This window comes from Lolium rigidum, chromosome 1 (genome assembly GCF_022539505.1).
Source record: "Lolium rigidum isolate FL_2022 chromosome 1, APGP_CSIRO_Lrig_0.1, whole genome shotgun sequence".
NCBI classification, from domain to species: domain Eukaryota; kingdom Viridiplantae; phylum Streptophyta; class Magnoliopsida; order Poales; family Poaceae; genus Lolium; species Lolium rigidum.
Genome location: NC_061508.1, coordinates 67,008,111 through 67,035,129, shown reverse-complemented (window position 1 = coordinate 67,035,129; position 27,019 = coordinate 67,008,111). Strand labels below are relative to the sequence as shown.

Genomic DNA, 27,019 nt, shown 5'->3' with positions numbered 1-27,019 from the left:
ATAGATCCGGTGACTTCGATAACATCATAGGCGACATTAACAATAACCATGGTGAATCTGCTCGAGCGACCTTCTCGGTCACAATGTGGGTGCCTCTTATCTCGTATTTTGCACTACTACTTGTTCTATATTCAGATATGTTAGATCTGCTTAGTCTGATGTGTATGATTAACTATCTTAGTGCATATGTTATGTTGTTTTTTGGTAATTAAACTCACTCAAAAATTACCTATTAATAATTTAATAAGAGGTGCATTCATTTGGGAACATAAATCTTGAGTTTTATCTTCAAATCGAGAAGATTGTTTCCTTCTATCTATCAAAGTGCATTTAAAAAGAATCACATCGATGTTGTCAACTCTGTAGCCTGGCTCCCACGACGCCATGGGCGACTCTGCCCCGCCGCCGCCGCCAGTCTATGAGAGTCCGTCGGATCGCCGTAGGGCGTTGAGAGAGTCTGTACGCGTCACGCGCCGCGGAGGGCAGGAAGGAGTTCTCCCCGGATACGCCGCGATCTCGTCGCCATCGCGGCCTATTAAATCTCCAGGGCGGGTAACCCCAGATCGAAAATCCCCAAGTCTTACCAATCCACCTGTAGCCACGATTCAGGAGAGCGATTCCTTGTGCGCTGGTTTGGTGGTGGAGATGGCATCCCAGGGAAGGAGGAAGGAGGCGGTAGATCAATCTGCTGGGAAGGATGGCAAGGTGGCAGCGCCGGGGGCGTGGCACCGCGGAGGGAGGCATGTTGCCGAGGATGGAATTCGCACAGCGACGAATCATGCAGGGCTACTGATGGCGCCGCCAGCAGGTTGGGGCGATCAAGGGGGACTCGTTGAGAGACCTTCCCGCCCGAAGCCTGTCGGTGACCCGGAGGTAGCCAGACTGCTTCGCCAGCGAGCTCTCCTCACGGCAGACAGAGAGGTTGCGACCCATGGAAACTGGGATGACGGGGAATCGGAGAAGAATGCGGGATTCAGGCAAGGTGAAGAGACAAAAATTGGAGGGTATGTGGACATGGAAGATGATGTCTTTCTGGAGTTCGAGGAAGAAGAGGAAGTGAAGAAGGATCCTGATGAAGCACCAACCTGGCAAGTCATGGCGAGGTACATGGCCAATTTCAAACCCAATACTAAAGCAATGTTCACTCGATTTGTTGAGGAAGTGTGGTTTTTGCGTACTGGGATTGATTATGCCGAGAAAGGTAAAAACTACTATATGATCACCTTGTACTCAAAAGGTGATTATGACTTTGTTAGAAGAGGAGGACCGTGGATATATAAGAAAAACGCTCTGATTGTGAAGGATTTTGACAGTACTGTCCAGCCATCTGAGATCAAACTCGATGATGTTCCTGTTTGGGTAAAAATATATGATGTGCCGTTCCAGAAGCAGGATTATACATGGGGTATGCGATATGGCAATGGTCTAGGCGAGGCCTTAGAGGTGGATGTGCCAGAGTCTGAAATTAAAAAGCAGGAGTTTCTTCGGGTAAGGGTGAATCTTCCTTACAATAGGAGGCTACAAACACACATAACAGCAGGGGTCAAAGGGAAACCTGAACAAACTGAAGTGTTCAAGCTCATGTATGAACGTGTGCCCTATTACTGCTCACATTGCGGATTCATGGGGCACAAGAAGGATGATTGCGAGAAGATGCGTCTGGGGATACCATCTTTGGAGTATGATGCCATAGAGCTGAGATGCAGCCCATATAAGAAATTCGAATATCGGAGTCATTCTATCCCTCCAGCTGGGCACCCCAAGGCAAAACGCGGGCTGAGCTTCTCAAGCTTTGGGAGTGCTGAATCTCGAAAACAGTTTAACCGGGGCAGCAACTATGGAACACAACATACAAGTGGTAATAGTGATCAAAGCCAGCCTCGCTCAAACTCCATTGACCCAGAGATGCCCGCGCTTGCGGATGACATTGTGCCTGGAGTGATTGATGCTGATGGCCAGATCGTTGGGCAACCTGTTTTATCTGAAGAGGAGAGAAGGCTCGATGAACGGATTGCGGAACTGAATATGTCTCCGAACCAGCATGAGAGGAGTGGTGCAGAGTCCAAAGGCCGGAACACCTCTGAGCCCATCATTCAATTCCCCGATGAGGATGGCCAGACCATGGGTGTGGAGGGGGCTAGAGTTTCAATTTCTGTAGAGATGATGGCACATGTGCAGCGCCTTCAGCATACAATGAGACAAGGGCCTGGTAATCTGCCCAGAATGTCGGGACCTCATGCGAGCGATATGATGCCTGCGTTGCAAGGCCTATCTAGCCTGCAGGTCTCTTTCGGGTCTGTCAATGACACCTCTATGCCAGCGGCTGACTCTGTGCTCGGCAAGCGCTTGGCTGATCAAGAAGCTCAGGGGGAACTTCATGACCAACAATCAGATGGGCACACGGAGAAGAATCTTGGCGGCACCCCAAAGAAGGGGAAACTGCAAGATGCAAGGCATGGAAAGGCCGGTCAGCGTGAGGTGGAGGTGGTGTATAAGAGAAACAAGAAGACGACTCAAGCTGGCGCAAAGCTAGCGAGTAACCGGCGAGACCAAACGTGTGGTCTCGCCAGCAGCAATGAGTTGTCTATCCTTCAACTGTCGGGGGGCCGGGAACGCCCCGACAGTTCGTGATATCGTTACTATTTCCCGGGCTTCGGATGCTCGTTTAGTCTTTTTGTGTGAAACTAGGCAAAATAAAAATAAAATGCGTCGTCTTCGTCTTAGGTTAGGTCTTAAAGGTTTTGATGGTGTCAATTCTGAAGGTCTTAGTGGTGGTCTCGCTTTGTTTTGGCATGAGAGTTGGTTTGTAGATATCAAAGCTATGAACAAAAACTATATTGATGCGTATGTTCGTGTGTCTCAAAACGCCCCTCTTTGACGTCTTACTTGTGTTTATGGAGAGCCTCGAGTGGAAAATCGTCACACCTTTTGGGAGGCTCTGCAGCATCTATGTATGGAATCTGATCTTCCCTGGTTAGTTTTTGGAGATTTTAATGAATGTCTCTGGCCAGAAGAGCACTTTTCGTGTACCCCCAGGCCTGTGAGGCAAATGGAAGATTTTAGAGATGCGCTTAACATATGTCATTTGCATGATCTAGGCTTCTCTGGCACACCTTATACCTATGATAATAAAAGGAAGGGGAATGCAAATGTTAGGGTGAGATTAGATCGTGCAGTTGCAACTCATTCTTGGAGAGATTTGTTTTGTGACACAACTGTGCAGCATTTGGTTTCTCCCTGTTCTGATCATCAACCAATTTTAATTAATTTGATGCAGGAACAACGGAGATGCCATCAAGCACCTAGAAGGCAATATGAAGTGTTTTGGGAACGGTCAATGGAATTGCCAGAAAAGATTGCTGCAGCCTGGGAGAGCACAGGACAGAAAAATGATCTGGGGTCGAGTGCACCGGGATCGGACAGTGGTCATGACCGAACCGGCAGCAGTGGAGTAAAAAGAAGTTTGGTAACGTCCTTTGTGAACTAGGAAAATCCAGGAAGAGGTTAGAAGAACTAATGCTTAAAGGAGCAGATAATAGTGAAATAAGGAAGGAGACTGATCATATGAATGAATTACTATACCGTGAAGAGATGCTCTGGTTGCAACGGTCGCGGATAAGCTGGCTCAAAGAAGGAGATCGCAATACGCGTTTCTTCCATCAAAAGGCGGTTTGGCGAGCCCGCAGGAACAAAATAAAAAAGCTGAAGAATGCTAAAGGGGAGTGGAAGGACACACCCTCGGATATGGAGAGGATGGCCACCTCGTATTTTCAAGAATTATTCACCCGTGACCCATCCTTAAATGCAGACGATCTGATCAACCTTTTTCAGGATAAAGTCACAGCGGATATGAATGAGAACCTATGCAAAGATTTTACGGACACCGAAATTGGAGACGCACTCTTCCGCATAGGTCCTCTAAAAGCTCCAGGAGTGGATGGGTTTCCAGCGAGGTTCTATCAGCGGAACTGGGCAACACTGAAAGAGGAAGTTATTAATGCGGTGAAGGTCTTCTTTGTGACAGGGCGCATGCCTGAGGGAGTAAATGATACTGCCATAGTCTTGATACCGAAAATTGAGCAACCCGAGACCCTAAAGGACTTCAGGCCTATTAGCTTGTGTACAGTGTTGTACAAGGTACTGGCGAAGTGCATGGTTAACCGGCTACGACCTATTCTTGGTGAACTCATTTCAGCAAACCAAAGCGCCTTTGTCCCCGGCGGTGCTCATTACGGACAACGCTTTAGTGGCATTTGAGTGCATGCATTTTATTGAGCAAAATGTGAATACTAATAAGGATTATTGTGCATACAAGCTAGACCTCTCAAAAGCATATGATAGAGTGGATTGGGATTTTCTAAAGAAAGCGATGCAAAGATTGGGTTTCGCTCCCCGGTGGGTCGACTGGATAATGGCATGTGTGACCACGGTGAGTTATAAGGTTAAATTCAATGGAACCCTGCTGGATTCGTTTTCGCCTTCCCGGGGTCTCTGGCAAGGTGATCCCATGTCCCCCTTCTTGTTTTTGTTTGTTGCAGATGGGCTATCCGCTCTTCTGCAGAAAGAGGTGGAAAACCAAACTATTGAGCCAGTGAAAATTTGCCATAGAGCACCAGGGATATCTCACTTGTTATTCGCAGATGATACACTTCTATTTTTTAAAGCAAAGCAGGAACAAGCACACAAGGTAAAGGAGGTTCTAGAGAAGTATGCAAACAGCACGGGGCAGCTAATTAATCCCAGCAAATGCTCAATCATGTTTGGAGCATCATGTCCAGGGGAAGTACGGGAAGAGGTTAAAACGATACTGCAAGTGGTGCAGGATTCTTTTGAAACTAAATATTTGGGATTGCCAACACCGGAAGGGAGGATGAATAAAGGAAAATTTCAAAGTCTTCAAGCGAAGTTAGCAAAAAGCCTAGTTGAATGGGATGACACTCACAAATCCCAAGCAGCAAAAGAGACGTTGATTAAGGCAGTGGCCCAGGCCCTCACAACATATGTCATGGGAATTTTTAAGCTACTGATACGTCTCCGACGTATCGATAATTCTTATGTTCCATGCCGCATTATTGATTATTGATGATATCTACATGTTTTATACATACTTTATGTCATATTTATGCATTTTCCGGCACTAACCTATTAACGAGATGCCGAAGAGCCAGTTGTTGTTTTCTGCTGTTTTTGGTTTCAGAAATCCTAGTAAGGAAATATTCTCGGAATTGGACGAAATCAACGCCCAGGGGCCTATTTTGCCACGAAGCTTCCAGAAGACCGAAGAGAAGACGAAGTGGGGCCACGGGGCGCCGCCACACTAGGGCGGCGCGGCCAGCATAGGGCCCGCGCGGCCCTAGCGTGTGGGGCCCCCTGACCCCTCCGAGGCTGCCCTTCCGCCTACATATAGTCTTCGTCGCGAAACCCCCGCACCGAGAGCCACGATACGGAAAACCTTCCGCAGACGCCGCCGCCGCCAATCCCATCTCGGGGGATTCGTGAGATCGCCTCCGGCACCCCGCCGAAGAGGGGAATCATCTCCCGGAGGACTCTTCACCGCCATGGTCGCCTCCGGAGTGATGAGTGAGTAGTTCACCCCTGGACTATGGGTCCATAGCAGTAGCTAGATGGTCGTCTTCTCCTCATGTGCTTCATTGTCGGATCTTGTGAGCTGCCTAACATTATCAAGATCATCTATCTATAATTCTATATGTTGTGTTTGTTGGGATCCGATGGATAGAGAATACTATGTTATGTTGATTATCAATCTATTACCTATGTGTTGTTTATGATCTTGCATGCTCTCCGTTATTAGTAGAGGCTCTGGCCAAGTTTTTACTCTTAACTCCAAGAGGGACTATTTATGCTCGATAGTGGGTTCATGCCTCCATTAAATCTGGGACAGTGACAGAAAGTTCTAAGGTTGTGGATGTGCTGTTGCCACTAGGGATAAAACATTGATGCTATGTCCGAGGATGTAGTTATTGATTACATTACGCACCATACTTAATGCAATTGTCCGTTGTTTGCAACTTAATACTCGGAAGGGGTTCGGATGATAACCTCGAAGGTGGACTTTTTAGGCATAGATGCATGCTGGATAGCGGTCTATGTACTTTGTCGTAATGCCCAATTAAATCTCACTATATTCATCATATCATGTATGTGCATGGTTATGCCCTTTCTATTTGTCAATTGCCCAACTGTAATTTGTTCACCCAACATGCTATTTATCTTATGGGAGAGACACCTCTAGTGAACTGTGGACCCCGGTCCTATTCTTTTACATCGAATACAATCTACTCGCAATACTTGTTCTACCGTTTTCTCGCAAACAATCATCATCCACACTATACATCTAATCCTTTGTTACAGCAAGCCGGTGATATTGACAACCTCACCGTTACGTTGGGGCAAAGTACTTTGGTTGTGTTGTGCAGGTTCCACGTTGGCGCCGGAATCCCTGGTGTTGCGCCGCACTACATCCCGCCGCCATCAACCTTCAACGTGCTTCTTGGCTCCTCCTGGTTCGATAAACCTTGGTTTCTTTCTGAGGGAAAACTTACTGCTGTGCACATCACACCTTCCTCTTGGGGTTCCCAACGGACGTGTCATCACGCGCATCAAGACTGTTTTCTGGCGCTGTTGCCGGGGAGATCAAGACACGCTGCAAGGGGAGTCTCCACAATCCAATCTCTTTACTTTGTTTTTGTCTTGCTTTATTTTATTTACTACTTTATTTGTTGCATTATATCAAAACACAAAAAAATTAGTTGCTAGCTTTACTTTATTTACTGTCTTGTTCTCCATATTAAAAACACACAAAAAAATTAGTTACTTGCATTTACTTTATCTAGTTTGCTTTATTTACTACTGCTAAAATGAGTAATCCTGAAGTTGAAGTTCGTTCGTTTAAGCAACAAGTGGGAGAATGTTTAAAAGATGCTTGGTATAGAATTAGTGATGCCCATAATAGGTACACTAAGAAACACTCCACCACTATTCTACTCAGGAATTTTTATGTTGGTATCTCTAGCTGGAGTAGGTATGTTCTTGATTGTCTCGCGGGAGGTAACTTCCTAGGCGCTCCTGCTTTAGAAGCTAGTTGCATTATTGAGAGTTTATTTGGAATACCACCTGTTAATGAAGTTAAAATTGAAACCTCTCTTGAAGATGTCATGAAAAAATTGGAAATCATAGAGCAAAACCTTCCAAGTATTGATACTACTTTGGGAGCATTACTTAATAGCACTGATAAACTTGATAAATCTCTAGGTGGAATTAATGAGAGAATTGCTGCTTTAGAAACTTGTGCTACTCATGATAATCGAACCCATAGGATTAGTGATCTTGAAGAAGCTATGGGAACCTTGGGTTCAACTTTTTCTTCTCTTAAGTATAAGGAGAAAGCTTATGTGGGTAAGGAGCAAAAGTTTATGTATGTCTCTAAAGTGCCTAAACCAAAAAAATATTATTATAGGCCTAAAATTGACAAAGACCTTAGTACCACTACAGATGGGGGAGCATATGATATCGATGCTCCATCTCTTGATAACACTTGATATACACTTTCTGCGCCTAGCTGAAAGGCGTTAAAGAAAAGCGCTTATGGGAGACAACACATGTTTTTACTACAATACTTTTATTTTATATTTGAGTCTTGGAAGTTATTACTACTGTAGCAACCTCTCCTTATCTTAGTTTTGTGCATTGTTGTGCCAAGTAAAGTCGTTGATAGTAAGGTTCATACTAGATTTGGATTATCGCGTGTAAACAGCATTTCTTTGCTGTCACGAATCTGGGCCTAATTCTCTGTAGGTAACTCAGAAAATTATGCCAATTTACGTGAGTTATTCTCAGATATGTACGCAACTTTCATTCAATTTGAGCATTTTCATTTGAGCAAGTCTGGTGCCTCCATAAAATTCGTCTTTACGAACTGTTCTGTTTTGACAGATTCTGCCTTTTATTTCGCATTGCCTCTTTTGCTATGCTTGATGGATTTTTCTATTCCATTGACTTTCAGTAGCTTTGTGCAATGTCCAGAAGTGTTAAGAATGATTATGTCACCTCTGAACATGTAAATTTTGATGGTGCACTAACCCTCTAATGAGTTGTTTTGAGTTTGGTGTGGAGGAAGTTTTCAAGGATCAAGAGAGGGAGATGATACAACATGATCAAGGAGAGTGAAAGCTCTAAGCTTGGGGATGCCCCGTGGTTCACCCCCGCATATTTTAAGAAGACTCAAGCTGCCTAAGCTTGGGGATGCCCAAGGTATCCCCTTCTTCATCGACAACATTATCAGGTTCCTCCCCTGAAACTATATTTTTATTCCATCACATCTTATGTGCTTTGCTTGGAGCGTCAGTTTGTTTTTTGTTTTGTTTTTGTTTGAATAAAATGGATCCTAGCATTCATTGTATGGGAGAGAGACACGCTCCGCTGTTGCATATGGACAAATATGTCCTTAGGCTTTACTCATAGTATTCATGGCGAAGGTTGAATCTTCTTCGTTAAATTGTTATATGGTTGGAATCGGGAAATGCTACATGTAGTAATTCTAAAATGTCTTGAATAATTTGATACTTGGCAATTTTTGTGCTCATGTTTAAGCTCTTGCATCATATACTTTGCACCTATTAATGAAGAAATACATAGAGCTTGCTAAAATTTGGTTTGCATAATTGGTCTCTCTAAAGTCTAGATAATTTCTAGTATTGAGTTTGAACAACAAGGAAGACGGTGTAGAGTCTTATAATGTTTACAATATGTCTTTTATGTGAGTTTTGCTGCACCGGTTTCAAATAACCTTGCTAGCCTAAACCTTGTATCGAGAGGGAATACTTCTCATGCATCCAAAATCCTTGAGCCAACCACTATGCCATTTGTGTCCACCATACCTACCTACTACATGGTATTTCTCCGCCATTCCAAAGTAAATTGCTTGAGTGCTACCTTTAAAATTTCCATTCTTTACCTTTGCAATATATAGCTCATGGGACAAATAGCCTAAAAACTATTGTGGTATTGAATATGCACTTATGCACTTTATCTCTTATTAAGTTTCTTGTTGTGCGATAACCATGTTCCTGGGGACGCCATCAACTACTCTTTTGTTGAATATCATGTGAGTTGCTATGCATGTCCGTCTTGTCTGAAGTAAGGGAGATTTACCACTCATTTAATGGTTAGAGCATGCATAATGTTAGAGAAGAACATTGGGCCGCTAACTAAAGCCATGATCCATGGTGGAAGTTTCAGCTTTGGACATATATCCTCAATCTCAAATGAGAACATTAATTGTTGCTACATGCTTATGCATTAAAGAGGAGTCCATTATCTCGTTGTCTATGTTGTCCCGGTATGGATGTCTAAGTTGAGAATAATCAAAAGCGAGAAATCCAAATGCGAGCTTTCTCCTTAGACCTTTGTACAAAGCGGCATAGAGGTACCCCTTTGTGACACTTGGTTAAAACATGTGTATTGCGATGATAATCCCGGTAATCCAAGCTAATTAGGGCAAGGTGCGGGCACTATTAGTATACTATGCATGAGGCTTGCAACTTGTAAGATATAATTTACATGATACATATGCTTTATTACTATCGTTGACAAAATTGTTTCTTGTTTTCAAAACCAAAGCTCTAGCACAAATATAGCAATCAATTCTTCCGCTTGCGAAGGGCCTTTCTTTTACTTTTATGTTGAGTCAGTTCACCTATCTCTCTCCACCTCAAGAAGCAAACACTTGTGTGGACTGTGCGTTGATTCCTACATACTTGCATATTGCACTTGTTATATTACTTTACATTGACAATATCCATGAGATATACATGTTATAAGTTGAAAGCAACCGCTGAAACTCAATCTTCCTTTGTGTTGCTTCAATACCTTTACTTTGATTTATTGCTTTATGAGTTAACTCTTATGCAAGACTTATTGATGCTTGTCTTGAAGTACTATTCATGAAAAGTCTTTGCTTTATGATTCATTTGTTTACTCATGTCATTACCATTGTTTTGATCGCTGCATTCATTACATATGCTTACAATAGTATGATCAAGGTTATGATGGCATGTCACTCCGTAAATTATCTTTGTTATCGTTTACCCGCTCGGACGAACAGGAACTAAGCTTGGGGATGCCGATACGTCTCCGACGTATCGATAATTTCTTATGTTCCATGCCACATTATTGATGATATCTACATGTTTTATACATACTTTATGTCATATTTATGCATTTTCCAGCACTAACCTATTAACGAGATGCCGAAGAGCCAGCTTGTCGTTTTCTGCTCGTTTTTGGTTTCGTAAATCCTAGTAAGGAAATATTCTCAGAATTGGACGAAATCAACGCCCAGGGGCCTATTTTGCCACGAAGCTTCCAGAAGAGCGAAGAGAAGACGAAGTGGGGCCACGGGGCGCCGCCACACTAGGGCGGCGCGGCCAGCATAGGGCCCGCGCGGCCCTAGCGTGTGGGGCCCCCGTGACCCCTCCGAGGCTGCCCTTCCGCCTACATATAGTCTTCGTCGCGAAACCCCCAGTACCGAGAGCCACGATACGGAAAACCTTCTAGAGACGCCGCCGCCGCCAATCCCATCTCGGGGATTCGGAGATCGCCTCCGCACCCTCGCCGAGAGGGGAATCATCTCCCGGAGGACTCTTCACCGCCATGGTCGCCTCCGGAGTGATGAGTGAGTAGTTCACCCCCGGACTATGGGTCCATAGCAGTAGCTAGATGGTCGTCTTCTCCTCATGTGCTTCATTGTCGGATCTTGTGAGCTGCCTAACATGATCAAGATCATCTATCTGTAATTCTATATGTTGTATTTGTTGGGATCCGATGGATAGAGAATACTATGTTATGTTGATTATCAATCTATTACCTATGTGTTGTTTATTATCTTGCATGCTCTCCGTTATTAGTAGAGGCTCTGGCCAAGTTTTTACTCTTAACTCCAAGAGGGAGTATTTATGCTCGATAGTGGGTTCATGCCTCCATTAAATCTGGGACAATGATGTAAAGTTCTAAGGTTGTGGATGTGCTGTTGCCACTAGGGATAAAACATTGATGCTATGTCCGAGGATGTAGTTATTGATTACATTACGCACCATACTTAATGCAATTGTCTGTTGTTTGCAACTTAATACCGGAAGGGGTTCGGATGATAACCTGAAGGTGGACTTTTTAGGCATAGATGCATGCTGGATAGCACATCACACCTTCCTCTTGGGGTTCCCAACGGACGTGTCATCTACGCGCATCAGCTACCATATGGACTGTGTGATGAACTAACCAAGCTGATCCGGGATTATTGGTGGGGTGCGGACAAGGGAAAAAGGAAAACACACTAGATCTCTTGGGATACCATGCTGCGGCCAAAGGATAAAGGTGGCATGGGATTTCGGGATATGAGGCTGTTTAACCAAGCACTACTAGCTCCGCCAAGCCTCGGCGGCTGATTGAGTTCCCTAATTCCTTATGCTCTCAGCCTTTTGAAAGCAAAATACTATCCTAATGGCTTTCTAGTTGATACCGTGTTTACAGGTAATGGATCATCTACTTGGCACGCAATTGAATATGGATTGCAATTGTTGAAACAAGGTGTTATATGGAGAGTGGGCAATGGTGCAAACATCCGTGTATGGTGAGACCCCTGGATACCTGGAACCCCAAACTACAAACCTGTTCTGTCAAAGGAAGATGTAGATATCGATGGTTTTCAGACTTCCTCCATCCAGATGGTACCTGGAATGTGCCTAGACTGCAACTCTATTTCCTCCCTGAAGATGTGTCACTAATTCTGAAAATTAAGCCATCTAGAAGAAATGATGAAGATTTCCTAGCGTGGGAGCCAGATAAGCGAGGCTCTTTCTCTGTACGAAGCGCATATAGAGTGGCACTAGAGAACCAAATGTTACAACAAGGATTAGAAGCGACTAGCACCAGGCCTGATGGTCGCCGGCCAGACTGGAAGCTAATATGACAGTGCCCAGTACCACCGAAGGTAAATCACCTTGGCTGGAAAATTGCAAAGAACGCCTTGGATACACAACAAAACAAACGACGCCGCGGCATGGAAACACCAGCAACATGCCCGATCTCGCGGCCGTGAAGTAGAGGACACTTTCCATATATTCATCAGGTGTCAGCATGCTCGAAATCTCTGGTTAGCGATGAGGGAGGTTTGGAATCTGCCAGCCGACAACCTACTGATCCATACGGGGGTGGAGTGGCTGCTTCAGTTGTTGCACCAAAGGATCGAAGAACAGCAAGTGATGACACTGATGGTGCTCTGGAGAATCTGGTTTGCACATAATGAAACTACACATGACAAGGCTCTACCATCGATTGAAGGCTCCAAACGATTCTTAATGAGCTACCTGGATTCACTCTTGCTAATTAAGCAACATCCCATGGCAGATTTAGAGAAGGGGAAGATGGTGATCTCACAGTGCAGGGTTCCGACCTAACAAACACATGTGTAGAGGAGAAAAGAAGAATAAGCAGTAAGTGGATGCCTCCGGCGAGGGTGTACCGAAACTCAATGTTGATGGCTCCTATGCCAACGATTCGGCTGGAGCAGGTATAGTAATCGGAGACCACGATGGAACTGTGATCCTCACCGCTTGTTGGCAGCTTCAACATTGCATAGACTCTACGAGAGGCAGAGATAGCAGCAATGGAATTGGGTATTGCCCAGGCCATGACGGTTACCACCGGCAGGTTTATGATCGAGTCGATCGCGCGGAAGCAATTACTTTGATCAAGGAAGGCACTCCGAACCCGACGAAGTATGCTTCAAGAATTCAAGTAATTAGGGAGATGATTCGGGAAAGGGAAGTTCAAGTCGCTAAGGTTGATCGTACTAGTAACTATGTTAGTCATCTGTTAGCGAATTTAGGTAGAACTCATGGATGGACTCGTGTGTGGCTCCGTCATTTCCCCCAGGAAGTGGCTGGTGCTTTAGACATTGATTGTAATTCTACCCAAAGTTAATAAAACTCCTTTTCCCTCGCAAAAAAAAAAGAATCACATCGTAACATGGAATTCTGTTATTAATTCCGTCCCATGACCAAGTTTGCGACAAAGAGACATGTCAGAGGGTCTACATGTCCTAGTCCTACTACGAGGACTTGAACTCAGATGGCGGCCTGGACAACCCATCTACCACCACCATCCATTATTTAGAAACAAATAGTGAGTCGGCATTATCAACACTGAGGGTATCTAGATCCGATCCAAGTTAAACATCAGAAACTCGTGGACAACTCGGTACCCATGTCTGCATATATAGAGTCCATGTAGTTACATATCAATTCCATTGTATAAATTACTAGACATGATCATTATGTATTTTCCAAGAGCAGATCCCCTTGAACTATCGCTGGCCTGTTGGCAAAACTCCATTGTTGACTGTAAGAAATTTTCCTTTTGTATGACGAAGCGTGAGAGCAGAGTAGCCAGGGGCCATGGATTTCAGGCCTGCCTAGCTGGCCGTTAAGCTGCCCATGTCGAGCTACATGAAATTCAGAACAGTCGGTGTGACACTTCTTCCTTTTAAAAAGCAGGCCAAATGTGAAAAATGCTTTATTTCCTCTTTATTTCCCAACTACAAAAGGGGCATGCTTCTTTTTAAAGGTGCGTAAACCACAGCAACACATAATTACTGAACTTTCTTCTCCCCTTTTGGATAACTGATGAGGAATCTACTATCCTAGCTTTAGCATGACCTGAAGAGAATGCGAATGAAAAGTGGTGCAATTAGGAATCAGCTTTTGGGTGAATTATTATCTTTTGCTTGTCTAGTTGTATATTGGATTGTCCTTCATATGGACATGGAGAAATATGCTTGTGATGTACTGCGTTGTGTGGATTAATTCATTAGCCAATTAATCTGATTCTTTGGTTGTACTTTCACCTACTGATTGATTGATTTGGTCCACTGATCCAACATTGCTAGGGTGGTTTCTCCACTTGTAAAAATGTTAGGCACCGCCAATATGGATTTCTATGTAAGTTGGAGAGGAGTGTATTACAGAAACTCTTTGTAGGCTTTTGCTTCAGTGTCCTCCTCTCTCCAAACTTTGGTCCATGTGTATGGCCAAGATTTTATGATACCTATTCGTGAGCAATTTATTTTCACTCATACTTACACTCCAAATTTTATGATAATAAGCTCTGGGCTCCCTTTTTCATGACAGATGGGCCAGTTCCTAAGTACTACCCAGTGCTTTTGCTCAGAGGATATGGGGTGACGCGGTGGCCCAATATTGCCCCCGAGAAACTCTCCAACTGGCAGCACACATGTAAGAGCAGTAGTAGTAGTGTAGTACACAGCAAGAAATTTTGAAAAAAAAAAATCGAATTATGATCAGCTTTTCCTGAAGTTTGAAATTGTTCTCCAACTTTGGTAATTTCTTTCGTTAAACTTTGATGAAATTGTATAAACAAAAATAACCAATAAATTGACAAATAGACTACAACCTGAAATTCCACAACCCACAATCCTTAAAGAGTTACTATATACATAAGAATTGAATAGAGAGTATACAAACGATAATGGTAACTAGTTTCTAAACAAGTGTGCCAACAGTGTGTTAGTTAGAGATGCAAATGGGACCCACCAAAAATTATTTTGCATTTCTAATAGGGAGTACAAATTTTTGTCTTGACATTTGCACTGAAAGTGCCACAGTTAACTATAATGATTTTGTGGGGACCCCACTTTACCGTTCTGGTCAGTCCTCCGGGACGAAGTCCCTCACAGCCTCCATGAGGCTTGGCACCACGTTGGCCAAAGCCAGCATTAACCCAGCTGAGCACGGGCGCTTGCTCTCCTCAGTAGGACACGCATCCGTAGTCAGCGTGCCAACAATGCATCCACGCATGTACGCCTCACATGCCCTAAGTATGAATCTTCCCCGGCGGCGAAAGTGGTCCTTGACGAACTCCTCGAATCCCAGTGGAGGTCGGCGCAACAGATAGAGCATAGTCCGGAGCGTGAGCAGGTAGGCCTTCTCGCTGTAAGGCAGCGCATTGCGGCGGCCCTCCAGCGTGCCGACCAGCTCTTCATAGCCCGCCTCGTTATAGTATGGCTGGTTGTTGAGGACCAGACCCTGGATGGACACGACGACCTGAAGGAGTGTCGACATTGCCGGAGACCAGACCTCGGCACCCTCACCGCCGAACGTGTTGAGCAGGCTGAGGCACACTGTGCCAGACTCGTATAGGTTGGGGTTGAGACGAAGGCCAAACGAGTGGTAGTATACCTGCGGTGGTACGGTTGGGTACAACGGGGGTAGCTTCAAGTCGAAGAAGAAGAGCCCGTCGTGGTACGGCGTCCCACTTGCACCCACAATCACCACCCTGAGCAAGTCCATCCGGTCCTCGAACGCCCGCACATAGATAGTGTCTGCAGGTATATATGCAATCGAAAAGTTTAGTGGTCACATTCCGTGTGTACTTACATGAAACCGTAAATACCAGTACAACCTTACAAATTAATTGAACTCTCAACAGTCTTATATATTTAGGGTCGATGGAGTAATTTTGGACGGCAACTTACCTGGCAAGTCGTTCAATAGTATTTTCCATTCCTTTTGCACCGTCTTAACCCAAGTTTTTCCAGCACCACCAACCTGCCGTTCATTTCGATAAGAACAATGGTTAGTCAATTGTATGACTATGTACTAAACTTTTTCACTAATTCAGCTATGCAGCTCAACATCATGCATATGTAGATGGATATATACATGATCACTTGCTGCCGATTGTAACGAGTCATAGACTCATAGTTATGCTTTTCTTGCTTTTCAGAATTAGGTGATTCTTTTTTGACAGGTTTACTATATTTGCTACAGAACAAGCTTATTAGATACTTTTAGAATATACAGTTTTGCAGCGAATATACCTGCAAGTCCGTGGTTTCGAGGTAATGGTGATCCGACGGGCTCTTCACGGTATCAAATCGTGGGAAGTGGAATGGATCGTCAACACCACAGGTGGCAACCGTGGGCTTTTCCTCTTCCTCCGGATGAGAGTGGTGAGTACCGGCAGTTGCATCGGAGGTTGTCACCTCGGCAACCCTATTGCTGGGACTGTCACCGCTTCCAGATACAGGTACAGGCACCTGAGCATTTTCACCGGCCACAGGTAACTCTGATATTGATGACATTGACCACCTCATCAGACATCTCTTGCTAATTTCACCCAACGTTTTGGCAGCCAATTGGGTCACTGCCCGGAGGACATCACCCAACAAGCCCCAAGTCCATATCGAAGCACGGCCAAATTCATTTGGAAAATCATCAGCGCCGCCCTCGATCTTGCCATCTACTGGATTAGGAGGATCGTTGTCCTGGAGTCGGATATAAGCAACATGAATCCTTAGTTAAAACACATATTAAGTGTAAATCTAAGCTGGCTAATAGGAGAGCACACAGTATAAATAAAGTTTGCTAAGTAGTACCGCATTAGCAGCATCCAAGTCTTGAGCAGCGTCGTCGTCCTCGACCCAGTCACCCATTTCCGCTTGCAGCTCCGTGTAGGGGTCATCGTTGGCGACAGTGATCTCATGGGGTAACACCTGAGAAACACCAAAGCAGTTATGTCTCGCGATCGAGAAGCGCCGGCTATGCTGCGGTTATTCCGACTGACAAAAGATGAAGGGCAATTCTACATACCGTTGACATACTGCCGTCTCCCCATTCTACTTGGACGTGGCCGTCAGGCAGGTCTACAACACGCCCGACCCATGAAAGATCGGACGTAGCGGCCCTATTTCTGTGACCCCGAGCCAGTGGTTGTTGCACTGAAGCTGTACATCCGTCGTTGGTTGATCCTAGCGGCAGAGGGCGAGTGACGACATCTCCGTAGAAAACACAGCGGTCACGGTCGATGCCAAGATCGTATGCACTCACGGTATCGTCGCACTCGACCTCTTGGAGGCACCCCGCAGCCTTGAACCACGACACACGCACCGTCTTGTCCTTGCAGTTGAGGCTTCTGACGATACCCAGGCGTCCATCCCCAGCAGCAGCAGGGGCGTTGTCGACAACGTACTGCCCGGGGAAGAAGTCGTGCTCGTTCAGGGTCACCAAGGGCACGACGGAGCTCGATGGCACACCGCGCTGCAGCGTGCCGTCCTGCCACAGCACGTCCACGGTTGTGCGCGTATTGGAAACGATCATGGGCAGCTTCAACTCCGTCAGCTGCCTCCTATCTTCTCGCCGCGTTCGCCTCTGCCCAATGAACAAATATTTCCTCAGCTGCTTCGGGTACGATGTCCTCTCCGTCTGCCGCTTCTTGCTAGTATTTAGCATTGTATGCGCATGGCCGTCGTCATCGGTCATCATCGACGGCAACTCGTCTGATTCCTCCTCGGAAGAGCCGTCCGGAGGCTGTCGAAGAACATCAATGATATCGTCGGGTGAACTTGCTGCGTCATGGTGATGAATGCCACCGTTGCGGGGCTCGGGTGATCCCCGGAGGAAGCAGCGGTCGGCAACCGCCCAGGCGCAATCCGACGCCGGGCAACAGAAGAAAGTCAGATTGTCGGGACTCTGATAGGCCGGCGGAGGAGCGGACTCGTGCTGCGCCGACGTGATCCAGTAGACAAGAACCCCAGCCATCTCCACCTTGCATACGGTGCCTACCTCACGGCTGGCTTTCCAGTGCCCGTTGAGCCACCGGGAGGCCTTGAAGACGGCGTAAGGGTCGCCCATGACGCGCTTTCCCGGGTACAGCTTGGTGTTCGTCTGAGGCCGGTAACTGGCGTGTGTCTCCGCCGACTGCAACTTCTTGGACTCCGCATCAGTGACCTTACAGACGGCACCGTCATCGAACAACACGTCGACGTCGAGGGATACCTCCACGACCCGGCCGAGCCACCGCCCGGAGACGACGTAGTCGCCAAGGCAGAGCCCCCTGACACGCCGCAGGTCGGACGGCGACAAGCCTTGGATGACTGCCGTGGGATCGCCGAGCTGCATCAAGTCGAGCGCAGTGGTTACACCAGTGACGATGCCGATCTGGCCGCCCAGGTCTGAGGCGGACGCGACGGCATGGCCACGGCCGATGTAACTCCTGTCGAGGAGAGTGACGTCGCCGGGGTTCACGGTCGTGACGGCGGCATCTGCGCAGAGAATGCTGAAGTTGCTGGCGGGGACAGATTGGTTGTTCGGGTTGTGCAGAACCTTGAACGGGATGACCAGACCGCGGTCAAACGATCCGCCGGGTTGTGGCTCGAACCTCACAAGGTCCAGCAAGTAAATTTTGGTGGAGACGGCTGCCTCCTCGGCGGCGAGGTCCATCTTACTTTTTTCTTTCACGATTCTTGATCTCCCCGTGACTCGTCCGGCCTTGTTTAGTTATTTTGACCTACCATGAGTCCACCCGGCAAGGTACTACTAGTAGGAGATAAAATTTCTATTTCCTGTCCGGGTCTTCATGCCGGGGCAGGAAACTGAATCATACTAGGACTCTTATTGGATGGTGTATATAACAAGGAAATCGAATAAGAATAGAAGACGAAAAGAAAGATACAATTACGGGGGGTTTAGGAGTTCCAATTGGACTGCAAACCCGTGTCGTCAATGTATATATATACATTCTCATCAGACACCTCCGCTGCCTGCAAAACCAGATATAGATCGATCTGTGCTAGCTAGCTGATCCATCGTGTAACTTGTATCGCCGGCATGGAGAATATCCCTGGCGCCGGTGTCAGGTATGCACAATCCATCAACTGCCTTGACTTCAATCAGTCCGCAAGTGTTTTATCTGTCTATGACAACCCTGCCTGATCCTTTGTTTTAAACTGCACCGATCTGTTACCATCCTAGACGAGAACGACGCACCAAGATCAGATTTAAGATTCCTAGGAGAAAGTTTCGTCTCTGTCTTCGCGACGAGTGTGGGACTAGAATATGCGACCAAGGCCGTGATGAAGCGGCTATAATCCGAACCACATTGTTGGGCCGTGAAGTTGGTCTGATAGAGGATATGGCGATGACAACGAACTACTTCCACGAGCTTAAGAAATTGGGCATGCTCCGTTGGAATTATTACAAGGAACGTCTCGACAGCATAAAAGAATCACTAGAGATAATCTACCAGAGAATCAAGAGGTACAAAGAGTGTCGCTTGGAGTCTGGATGGTTCTATTTGGTGCCAAATCTTATGACTAACAGGGTAACAATCCGAAGTCATTTACACCAGATGACAATCAAGGAAGCAAGGATGAGGCGACGGGTAGAACTCCAAAAGAGAAAAGACGCACTCAAGAGATATAACAGGGGCTCTCAAGGATCAAAGGACTCCGACGACGCTGCTATGCTTTCCCCCATGAATAGATTGCTTTTGTCCACCATGTGCTCCATGCTTGTAGGTTGTATAATAATCTTTGTTTAAAACTTCTTTTCCTGTCCTCAGAAGTTGAAGATAGTTGCTGCTTTCCAGCTTCATTGTGTTAGCAATTTTTTCGAAAACTTGAAAGCCCGGGCTTTGTACTTGTTGGTGCACACAACTATATCTATTGAGTTGTGTTGTGGTGGTTGGGTAGTACTACGGAATGCTAACGTTGTGATTAATTCTGTCCGTCTGATCTGATCCTACTTTAGTCATGGATGTTGTGGTGGATGTACTTTTGGTGTTCATGTTGATTAGTGTATCTATTATGTTAGAGTTTCACATGATAATAGTCGTTGTTATCATATTTAATATTATTATGGAAGTATTCATGAATTTATTGGCTAATTAGCCAACATTTCAAAAATCTAATTGTAGGCAATTTTTTGCATTGACAATGACTGCGCTATCCGATGGAGAGTGTTGAGGATCCTTCGGAGAATAATTTCCTTCCAACCTCCGAGTCCCCTGAGTGACACGTGTCCCTCTAGACCACCACTCACGTGCAGCTCTTCTCTTCCCCGCAAAGGAAAAAATGAAAAACTAAACAACAACACCATGCGGAGACAGCGCCGAGCCGCACCATCCTCCTTGCACACGGAGAAAAGGTCCTCGCCGGTGACGTGGCAACTCCGGTTGCAAGCACCGCCGACTCACCTTGCAGAAATTGCATGTCCTCCTTGCAGATCCGCCTCCCACCGATGGAAGTGCCGTCCTCCGCCTATGGAAGCACCGCTACCCAGAATGGCCGCACCATCACCCGTGTCGGTAGCATTGTCGCTCCCACCAGCGGCATCGGTGGAGCTCGCTTGCATCATCCGCTAGCGGCCTTTGTAGCTCCAGTGGCGGGCCTTTGAAGCACCGGTGGCAGGCCTTTTGTAGCACCAACGGTGGAAGATTTGCAGCTCTAGCTCCGGCCTTTTTGCAGCTCCGGCTAGCGAGGGATTGCAGCTCCAGCGAACACCGCTCGCAGCATATCCGCTCATCATATACAGCTCTGCCGCCACCGCCTCCCCTTGCAGCAGCTACGACCACCATGATGCAGTGTCGGCTTGCTGTAGCAGCACCCTCGGCATGGCCTTGTAGCACCACCGTGGCGCCGCCTCCCCTTGCAGCAGCTACGACTGCCGCTCAAAGCAGTGGCGGCCTGATGTAGTAGCATCAACGGCCTGGCCTTGTAGCCCGACCGTGCAGCCGCCACCCACGGCACCTCGGCCGGCGTCGTCATGCACGGTGTAACATCCCAAATTTTAAAACAAAGAGAAAATGAATTTCCCTTTTTCCAAAAATGAGAACCAACAAAAACTTTTATTACAAATTGTGCTATGCATAGTACTCATGCTTAATTCTTGTGCTATTGCCATGATGAGTGTTGTTATGTTTATCAAAGGTTCCAAAACCCTAAACCTACCCCTCTTTTCACCATCCAAGATAAAATAAAATAAAAAGAAATTAAATAAGAAAAGGGCCTAAGTGCCTATGGCTATTTTGGTAAAACTTTTACCTAGGCTTTTCTACTTTGATTAGATGTTTTGAAAACATCAACAAACCTAACCTAGTACTTACCAACTAAATCAGGTGAGAAACAAAAATAAAATAAACATATGCATAGAGGCATATGTGGCACATAGACATAGTACCAAATCTTAACCTATGCACCTCTACTTTGCCCAAATGGTTTGAAACCATCTCTAAACCTAATCTAACCCTAAATGGACCCTAGACCATGCCCAATTAAAGCAAGAGGAACAAAATAGAAGAATAAGAAAAATTGGAATATCACCTCTTATGTGTTTATGGTCATTTTTGCAAATCTTTGAACTAGGCCTTTTGGAATGGTTTCGATGGTTTGGAAATGTTCCTAAACAAATAAGAATCACTTTTGAATCAAGAAAAAACCAAATCAAATAAAGAGAAAATCAAAAACCAAGTCACATATGATAATGGTCATATGTGACACTTTCAACATCTTGCCCACTTTGAGCACCTGGAGTAGAAGATTCTTAAACTAAAACCTCTCACTTCTTTCCACCTCATCCAAGACCTTACCAAGATGAACATTTTTGGTGTTGACCATCAGAGTTGACTCTGCCTACATTGCTCATTATAAAGATGACAAGTGGCAACATTGAAACAAAGTGTAGATCATCTCCATTTTTGAAACTTTGCAAACCAGCAACATTTTTCAAACCACCACCACCATTCTACTCCAAACATTATTCAAATCTACTCCACCAAAAAGATTTGAAAAAATCAAATATTTTCTTCATGCGGCCATTAACACAAACACTTGGCAGGCATTAACTCACTTTGATCATACATGCTTTTACCCACTAGGTTTTAGACTAAACCAACTTCACTCTGGCCACAATTGACCTCCTCTTACCCCCAATACCTCATGCCAGGCTTTGGAGACAAGGACCAGAGCAAGAAATGATCAATATCAAACCATGTCGGCCACTGATGTCTACGGGTGCTTCTATTCTTGTAGACAGTGTTGGGCCTCCAAGAGCGGAGGTTTGTAGAACAGCAGCAAGTTTCCCTTAAGTGGATCACCCAAGATTTATCGAACTCAGGGAGGAAGAGGTCAAAGATATCCCTCTCAAGCAACCCTGCAATCACGATACAAGAAGTCTCTTGTGTCCCCAACACACCTAATACACTTGTCAGATGTATAGGTGCACTAGTTCGGCGAAGAGATAGTGAAATACAAGTGGTATGAATGAATATGAGCAGCAGTAACGGCACCAGAAAATAGCTTGCTGGCGTGCAGTTGATGGTAGTAATATTGCAGGAAGTAAGGATGCAGTAGAACAGTAAATAAACGATGATTGCAGTATTTGGAAACAAGGCCTAGGGATCATACTTTCACTAGTGGACACTCTCAACATTGATCACATAATAAAACCACTCTACACTCTCTTGTTGGATGATGAACACCATTAATTGTGTAGGGCTACAAGAGCACCTCAATGCCGGAGTTAACAAGCTCCACAACATTCGATGTTCATATTTAAATAACCTTAGAGTGCATGATAGACCAACGAAATTACACCGAGTACTAACATAGCATGCACACTGTCACCATCAAGCTATGAAAGGAGGAATAGATCACATCAATACTATCATAGTAATAGTTAACTTCATAATCTACAAGAGATCACAATCATAAACTACGCCAAGTACTACATGATGCACACACTGTCACCATTACATCATGGAGGAGGAATAGACTACTTTAATAACATCAGTAGAGTAGCACATAGATGAATACTGATACAAAGCTCATATGAATCTCAATCATGTAAGGCAGCTCATGAGATCATTGTATTGAAGTACATAGGAGAGAGATTTAACCACATAGCTACCGGTACAGCCCTTAGCCTCGATGGAGAACTACTCCCTCCTCATGGGAGACAGCAGCGGTGATGAAGATGGCGGTGGTGTCGATGGAGATGCCTCGTCCCGGCAGCGTACCGGAACAGAGACTCCTATGCCCCAGATCTTGGCTTCGCGATGGTGGCGGCTCTGGAAGGTTTCTCGTACCGTGGCTTTTTCGTCTCGAAGATTTAGGTCAGGGACCTTTAAATAGGCGAAGAGGCGGAGTCGGAAGGCTGAAGGGGGCGCCACACAATAGGGGGCGCGCCCCCCCTTGGGCCGCGCCACCCTAGCGTCTGGTGGCCCTGTGGCCCTCCTCTGGTGGCTCTTGGGTGTTCTGGAAGCTTCATGGAATTCTAAGATGTTGGGCGTTGATTTCGTCCGATTCCGAGAATATTTCCTTACTAGGATTTCTGAAACCAAAACCAGCAGAAAACAGCAACTGGCCCTTCGGCATCTCGTCAATAGGTTAGTTCCGGAAAACGCATAAATATGACATATAATGTGTATAAAACATGTAGGTATTGTCATAAAACAAGCATGGAACATAAGAAATTATAGATACGTTTGAGACGTATCAAGCATCCCCAAGCTTAGTTCCTACTCGCCCTCGAGTAGGTAAACGAGAACAAGGATAATTTCTGAAGTGACATGCTATCATAATCTTCATCAATACTATTGTAAAGCATATGAAATGAATGCAGCGATTCAAAGCAATGGTAAAGATAATGAGTAAACAACTGAACCATATAACAAAGACTTTTCATGAATAGTACTTTCAAGACAAGCATCAATAAGACTTGCATAAGAGTTACTCATAAAGCAATAAATACAAAGTAAAGGCATTGAAGCAACACAAAGGATGATTAAGTTTCAGCAATTGCTTTCAACTTGTAACATGTATATCTCATGGATAGTTGTCAACATAAAGCAATATAACAAGTGCAATAAGTAAACATGTAAGAATCAATGCACACAGTTGACACAAGTGTTTGCTTCTAGGATAGAAAGAAGTAGGTGAACTGACTCAACATAAAAGTAAAAGAAAGGCCCTTCGCAGAGGGAAGCAGGGATTAAATCATGTGCTAGAGCTTTTTAAGTTTTGAAATCATATAGAGAGCATAAAAGTAAAGTTTTGAGAGGTGTTTGTTGTTGTCAACGAATGGTAGTGGGCACTCTAACCCCCTTGCCAAACAGACTTTCCATGAAGGACGTTATCTCTACCAGCAAGGTAGATCATCCCTCTTCTCTTTTGTTTACACATGTATTTTAGTTTTATTTATGGTTGACACTCCTCCCATTCTTTTGCTTACACAAGCCATGGCTAACCGAATCCTCGGGTGCCTTCCAACATTCACATACCATGAAGGAGTGTCTATTTGCAAAATTAAGTTGCTTACTGATGAATCGAGCAAAACATGTGAAGAGAATTATTAATGAAGGTTGATTAATTGGGGGGCTGGGAACCCCGCGCCAGCTCTTTTTGCAAAATTATTGGATAAGCGGATGAAGCCACTAGTCCATTGGTGAAAGCTGTCCAACAAGATTGAAAGATAAAACACGACATACTTCCTCATGAGCTATAAAACATTGACACAAATAAGGAGTAATAAAGTTTTGAATTGTTTAAAGGTAGCACATGAAGTAATTTACTTTGGAATGGCAGAGAAATACCATGTGGTAGGTAGGTATGGTGGACACAAATGGCATAGTGTTTGGCTCAAGGATTTTGGATGCACGAGAAGAATTCCTCTCAATACAAGGCTAGGCTAGTAAGGTTGTTTGAAGCAAACTCAAGTGTAAAACGGTGCAGCAAGACTCACATATGAACATATTGTAAGCATTATAAGACTTTACATCGTCTCCTTGTTGTTCAAACACCTTAACCAGAAAATATCTAGACTCTAGAGAAACTAATCATGCAAACCAAATTTTAACAAGCTCTATGTAGTTCTTCATTAATAGGTGCAAAGTACATGATGCAAGAGCTTAAACATGATCTATATGAGCACAACAATTGCCAAGTATCAAATTATTCAAGACATTATACCATTTACCACATGCAGCATTTTCTGTTTCCAACCATATAACAATTAACGAAGCGGTTTCAACCTTCGCCATGAACTTTAAAAGCTAAGAACACATGTGTTCATATGAACCAGCGGAGCGTGTCTCTCTTCCACACAAGCATGAATTTATTCAGAGAATGAAAATAACAAAACGAAAATAAAAGCACACAGACGCTCCAAGTAAAGTACATAAGATGTGACCGAATAAAAATATAGTTTCAAGAGAAGAAACCTGATAATTTGTCGATGAAGAAGGGGATGCCTTGGGCATCCCCAAGCTTAGATGCTTGAGTCTTCTTGAAATATGCAGGGATGAACCACGGGGGCATCCCCAAGCTTAGACTTTTCACTCTTCTTGATCATATTATATCATCCTCCTCTCTTGACCCTTGAAAACTTCCTCCACACCAAACTCAAAACAAACTCATTAGAGGGTTAGTGCATAATCAAAAATTCACATATTCAGAGGTGACACAATCATTCTTAACACTTTTGGACATTGCTCAAAGCTACTGGAAGTTAATGGAACAAAGAAATCCATCCAACACAGCAAAAGAGGCAATGCGAAATAAAAAGGCAGAATCTGTCAAAACAGAACAGTCCGTAAAGACGAATTTTAAAGAGGCACCAGACTTGCTCAGATGAAAATGCTCACATTGAATGAAAGTTGCGTACATATCTGAGGATCACTCCCGTAAACTGGCAGATTTTTTTGAGTTACCTACAGAGAACCCTGCCCAAATTCGTGACAGCAAGAAATCTGTTTCTGCGCAGTAATCCAAATCTAGTATGAACCTTACTATCAAAGACTTTACTTGGCACAACAATGCAATAAAATAAAGATAAGGAGAGGTTGCTACAGTAGTAACAACTTCCAAGACTCAAATATAAAACAAAATTGCTGTAGTAAAATAAAAACATGGGTTATCTCCCAAGAAGTGCTTTCTTTATAGCCATTAAGATGGGCTTAGTAGTTTTAATGATGCACTCCCAAGAAATAAGAGTTGAAGCAAAAGAGAGCATCAAGAAGCAAATTCAAAACAAATTTAAGCCTAACCCACTTCCTATGAAAAGGAATCTTGTAAATAAACAAGTCATGTAGGCATAATGCAACAAGCATAGGAAGATAAAACAAGTGTAACTTCAAAAATTTCAGCATATATAGAGGTGTTTTAGTAACATGGAAATTTCTACAACCATATTTTCCTCTCTCATAATAATATCCAGTAGCATCATGAGAAAACTCAGCAATATAACTATCAAATGAAACATTCTTATCATGAGTCTCATGCATAAAATTATTACTCTCCACATAAGCATAATAAATTTTATTAGTAATAGTGGGAGCAAATTCATCAAAGTAGCTATCATTATTATTCTCATCAAGTGTAGGAGGCATAGTATAATCATAACAAAATTTACTCTCCATAGTAGGTGGCACCAAAAGACCACTATCATTATAATCATCATAAATAGGAGGCAAAGTATCATCAAAGAAAATTTTCTCCTCAATGCTTGGGGGACTAAAAATATCATGCTCATCAAAACCAGCTTCCCCAAGCTTAGAACTTTCTATATCATTATCAACAATGGTGTTCAAAGCGTTCATACTAATATTACTACTAGCATGCAAATAAGGTTCCATAGGTTTTTTAATTTTCGCATCAAACAATCCATGTCTTAACTCAGGAAATAGAATAAAAAGCTCATTGTTGTCCATTATGCCTAACTAGTGTAAACAAGAAACAAAAAGATGCAATTGCGGGATCTAAAGGAAATAGCTTCGAGCACTCACACACCGGCAACAAGACTAGGAGATAGCTTAGTAGTCGGAGGATGTGAATACCTTTTACCTTACCTCCCCGGCAACGGCGCCAGAAAAGTGCTTGATGTCTACGGGTGCTTCTATTCTTGTAGACGGTGTTGGGCCTCCAAGAGCAGAGGTTTGTAGAACAGCAGCAAGTTTCCCTTAAGTGGATCACCCAAGGTTTATCGAACTCAGGGAGGAAGAGGTCAAATATATCCCTCTCAAGCAACCCTGCAATCACGATACAAGAAGTCTCTTGTGTCCCCAACACACCTAATACACTTGTCAGATGTATAGGTGCACTAGTTCGGCGAAGAGATAGTGAAATACAAGTGGTATGAATGAATATGAGCAG

At 44.5% G+C, this 27,019-nt stretch overlaps 1 protein-coding gene across 1 annotated transcript; it reads right to left on the bottom strand.

The window, feature by feature from the left end:
* Window positions 1-14,741: 14,741 nt before the first annotated feature.
* LOC124646552 (probable ubiquitin-conjugating enzyme E2 23) lies at window positions 14,742-18,314 on the bottom strand. The gene is made up of 5 exons (XM_047186659.1): window positions 16,686-18,314; window positions 16,472-16,588; window positions 15,914-16,360; window positions 15,569-15,641; window positions 14,742-15,415 (listed from the first exon to the last, which is right to left on the bottom strand). Exons 1-5 carry the CDS (start codon window positions 18,312-18,314, stop codon window positions 14,742-14,744), a joined length of 2,940 nt encoding a protein of 979 aa, XP_047042615.1.
* Window positions 18,315-27,019: the final 8,705 nt, after the last annotated feature.